The sequence below is a fragment of the Drosophila persimilis genome, unplaced genomic scaffold (assembly GCF_003286085.1).
Source record: "Drosophila persimilis strain 14011-0111.01,24,50 unplaced genomic scaffold, DperRS2 tig00000124-arrow-pilon, whole genome shotgun sequence".
NCBI lineage: Eukaryota > Metazoa > Arthropoda > Insecta > Diptera > Drosophilidae > Drosophila > Drosophila persimilis.
This window is the reverse complement of record NW_020825294.1, coordinates 4844507-4849374: the sequence shown is the minus strand read 5'-3', so window position 1 is coordinate 4849374 and position 4868 is coordinate 4844507. Positions and strand designations below refer to the sequence as shown.

At 42.7% G+C, this 4868-nt stretch overlaps 1 protein-coding gene across 1 annotated transcript; it reads left to right on the top strand.

Moving 5' to 3' along the window:
• The first annotated feature begins 2105 nt into the window (after positions 1–2105).
• Positions 2106–3622, top strand: LOC6593449. The gene is made up of 4 exons (XM_026988042.1): positions 2106–2174; positions 2239–3294; positions 3351–3479; positions 3537–3622. The coding sequence occupies exons 1-3, from the start codon at positions 2108–2110 to the stop codon at positions 3437–3439; spliced, it is 1212 nt and encodes a 403-aa protein (XP_026843843.1). The 5' UTR covers positions 2106–2107; the 3' UTR covers positions 3440–3479; positions 3537–3622.
• Positions 3623–4868: the final 1246 nt, after the last annotated feature.

The following is a 4868-nucleotide window of genomic DNA, read 5'->3' as shown; positions in this document are numbered from 1 at the left end:
TTTGTCCGAGGATTGTCAGCAAATCAGGTGCAAGACGTGATGTGCTTTCGATAAAGTGCACAGCAAAATATAAAGAATACACAAATGTTAGGCAGAGAATGAATGAAGGCGAAACCGAATCAGGGAATACTCTGGCGGAGGGATATTTGCAATATTTTATCTACTATTAATCTCCATGAATATCAGACAAATATCCGAACTTTATGGGGATATATTCTATAATTTACATTGCCTTCTGTTTTATGTTGAGGGAAGAACCCATATATTTTATTTTTACATGATTTTTTTCAGAGTGGATTTGGAAGCGTCTTCAGGCTTATTTTTTTAATTTTAAATTATTTATATTTCTAAGAAAATTAAATATGAATATTGGGAATATAAATATTTTATTTTCCCACCTGTCAAATAAATAAATTTAGGGATCAGGGTCGCAGACAGCGACGTACAAACCCCCAGCAGGAACCATCATACCCTCCATGAGAGTTTAACGAGAGAGTAAGAAAAAGTAAGGTAGAAAAAAAAACTTTTAATGCGCTTAGGCGACGAACGATACACGAACGGTGGACGGTGGAAGGTGATGGAAGGAACTGTGAAACGGTAAACGGATGGATGGTGAACGGTAAGCGGTAAACAAAATCAAAACCAAAACCAAAGCAAACCCATAGAGAAATAGCGAAGGAACGGAACGGTCCAGCACTTAAAATCTACTACCGACCGACCAACCGACCGACCACCCCTCTCTCCTGCAACCCAAAATATCCCTTCCCTGCTTCGGCCCTCCCTTCTCCCCTATAAAAGGACGAATCGGTGCGTGAGCAATTTTTCTAAACGAGAAATAACATGGAAAGAACTCAAGGAGAAGCACGTCTGGGACGAATCGGGGTTGCTTCAGCAACGAGTAGGAGTATAATGATGATGATGACGATAACGATGATAGCGATGGTTGCTTAAGTCATGTTCAAGGTGTTTTCTGGAAAGGTTTCGACCCCAAACGCAAGTTGTTAAATATTGAGCAACATTCCTTGAGACCTTTTTTGGTTCATTTGAAAGTTAACTAATTGAAGCGTTTAATGAAGCGCATCCCAATTCTCTGGAAGGTATTCGGCATCTAGTGGCTTTACAGGGGCTTTGATTTGATTATTTATGACTCTGAGGTTTTGTTTTGGTGTTTTTACTGGAAAAACTTAAACAAAAGTGCGCGCTCCATCAAGTTGTGTATTAGTCTGTTGATTGTACAATTCTTTAGAAGATCTTTAAAGTACTGTGCTGGTCTGTAAACGAATCGCAGAGGTAGGAAGATAGGTCCGCAGGAGGTCCAAGTACAAAAAAAGTCGTCGAAGTACTGTAAGCGAAGAAGAATTACGGCAGGGTCTTCATTGATATGTAATTAATTATATATGTAGGTATGTACAAACATATGTCCTAGCTTAAAAGCTAAGGCCGCCCGAGAGCCGTGTGGATCTTGAGAGCCTTGTGGATCTTGACAGCCGCGTGGATCTTAAGAGCGAAAGCTACAGAGCTATAGCGCTGCCAGCGCGCTTTCAGAGAGTGGATACAGAGCTTTGTAACAGGCTGTTATTGGAGACAGCCTTAACAGACTGTTAACATGGGCAGCTTACAGCGCTGTTGGTCTGTTACAGCTGTTCCCCTGAAGTCAGCTGTTACAGCGACATCAAGTCCTGTATTAAACTGTAATAAAATATATATATGGCTCTATTTTAAATTTTTTTTATTTATTTACGATTCTGGATTAATACAAAACTTGATGGATTGTCCACTTTCTTTGGTTTCCGCTTCTGGTTGAGTCTCACTATTTCGTAAAATGATGCCGTATTTATACAGAAATTTCATTTGCAAGTCGATTGAAATGATTTTCCACAATTGGCTTCATATAAACAGAGTACTGTATACCACAAAAAAATATTCTTACAACCCGGTCTTGGTCTAGTAGCCCGGTTTTCCGTATTGGTGTCGATTTGGGCTGTCCAAAAACTCGAAACTCTCATTCGTTTGACTAAGTTCCGAGGGTAAACAACCTAAATGTCGAAATTTTAAGTATTTTTTTTTTTTTAGTTTATATTGTTTTAATTTTTTTTTTGTGATAATTATGGCAGTCAAAAAGACATTTTATGTTTTAACGAATATTTGCACATGTTTTAATGTGAGAAAAAATGGTAAGCCATCAGAACAGATCGATTATCAGAGAAAACCATTAAAACAGATATATATCGCTTGTAGCATTTAGTTGTTGGAGTCGGGCAATGAATAAAAGTACTTTGAATACGCTTCGGGATCCGCCAGAGCCAAGCGGTAAAGACACGACGGTCTGGTCGAAAAGCGGTCCACTGAGCACGGTTCTAAAGAATGCAATCGAATCGCTGCTGCCGATTGAGACAAGGCGAGGCGAACTGGCAAAGGCGGCCATGCAGCAGAACTTCAGCAGTAAACTACTGAAGAGGCATCGCGTGGAGCAGCAAATCCTCGCCCCCAATACCATGGAAACGCGGGGAACGACAACGCAACGCCTCATGGCCCTAATGCAGTACAACATCACGCAGATGGCGTCGCCGTTTGGCTATGAGACATCCGATCTGGCCAGCAGGTACGCACGGCTCGGAGAAAGCCATCACGAGGAGGATCAACGCGATCAGAGCAAACCCAATCGAAGGGTAAGGGACATCCATCCTCCAAGGGAATCCGCCACACTCCCAGAAGGCAAAAAGGAGCAGAAGAGTGTCGGGCAGCAGCAGCAGCAGCAGAGTCTCAAGGATCGGCAGTTGGAGTATATAGATAACCTCATACATATAGCCAGCACGAAGCAAAAGATCGAAGGACACGAGGAGCCCAATCGTAGGGCCAGGGACATGCTCCCTCCGCTGGAGGAGGAGAAGGCACCTTCGATAGAATCTACCACTCTCGGGGAAACCAACTGGCAAAAGAAGCAGCATAGAGATAGCCATATAGATATAGCCAGCATAAAGCAGAAAATCGTAAGAAACGATCGCATGATGTGCACCATTCGAAGGATGGAGCAATACGCCCATATGCCAATCGACTTTCAGCCCAAAATATTCCGCCACGACTATCACTGGAAACTGAAGAAAATCAATAGTGTTGATAAATTCTTGCCCAAGAAGCAGCTCGTCGAAAAAAAGCTGCAGAAGGATCAAAAGGTGCCCAAAAAGGAAAGTCAAGGAAAACAGTCAGATTACGAACACATTCCATCGCAACGCACGGCCCGCGTCACCAAGAGCCCCGAAAGGGCCAAGAAAACGAAGAAATTGTTGAAAATTGGTAAGAGATTTGTATTACATTGGCCTACAGCTATAAGGCCTACTCGTGCTCCCCAGGCTCAAACCCTGAGATCAGATCGAAAATGTTTCCCACGAAGAGGATGAAGAAGCAAACTCCTGGACCTTCGACTGGAAGGGATCTGTAGGGATAGAATTTCTTCAAGGACATCAGCGGAAGAACAGAGGGTAAGGATTCATTTCCTAACATATTGAATTCCAAGTTTGTATTTATGACAATTACAGGCTCGAGAACGTTTCGGACGTTGAATTATTCGAGATGTTCTTCTAATGTAAATGGAATTTTATGAAATAAAAAAAATATAACCATATTTTAAGGGGGGAAAAGAGTTTTCGGAGAGGCGATAGTAGAGTCCGCCTGGGAAAGAGACTACCAAAGATCTGCAAAGTTCCATAATGGTTTGAGGATGTTTTTGGAGAACACTCCCGATAGGTTTTCAACATAATATCCTGCCTTTTGAGAGGTGGCAGAGCCATAGGATAGTTGTTTCTTTGAGTGTAAAGAAATCCCTAGTCTCTAAACATATCTGAATGCCCGAACCATCTAAAGGGAATCTTTCTTTGGAACTGGATCGTATTTAAGCCTTCAAATTAAAGTTATCTTCAAGAGAGCAGCCCCAAAAAGCAGCCATAAAACGGGCATATGAAATTTCATATTAATATCCTTTTCAAATCCTTAAAAATACACCGCCTTTTGTTTGATTTTCAGACCTTGAGGGCCATTAATAATTTTAATGTTCGCTGATGCAAAAGTTGAGAGTCCCCTCATAAAAAGGCACCCTCAAGGAGGGCAGGAAGGAAGGCGTGGCCGCAAAAAATGTTGTCTAAACAATTAGCAGGACATTTGAGTGTCATGCACCACTTATCCTGTTGTATCCTTCGCTGGGATATCCACATGCCCGAGTCGTTGTCGTAGACACAAGTGCCAGCCCAAGCAAACGCTAGCAAAAATTAATTAAAACTTACCTCAAATGAACTGACAGTCAATTAAAGTTTACGCAAGAGACAGGACACACACAGGAGCCAGGACAACAAGTCAACATCAGCAGCATGGCCTCCACTCCATTCCCTCTCCGAACAGAAGGCGAAAAGGGGATACTCTTTCTAGAGACCGAATGAAATGTTAAACGCACCATTAAACGCGACCCCAAGAGGGCCCAGCCACCGCCGGAGTTGGCTCGTTTATTGGCCAAAAGCAAGCACACACACAGAGAGAGAGAGAGAGAGAGAGAGAAAGAGGGAGAGGGAGAGAGAAGAGAGCATAGCAAATGCCAAAAACGACAGGAGTCGGGCAGACAGACAGACAGACAGCAAAAACAAAGAAGAACCAAGTCGTCTCAGGACGAATAAATAATATGAAACAATCTGAAGAGGCGGGAAGGCTGCCGCTACCCCTCTCTGAGCCCTGGTCCAGGATGCGGCTTGTTTGTCTTGGACTTGAACGGCCAGCCACCACACTCTGCAGATACTCGTAGCAGCAGCAAAACAATTAACAATCTCCGTTTGTCGTAATTGACTCAAATGAGCGCAAACAATAAATAAAACAGTACTGTGGAG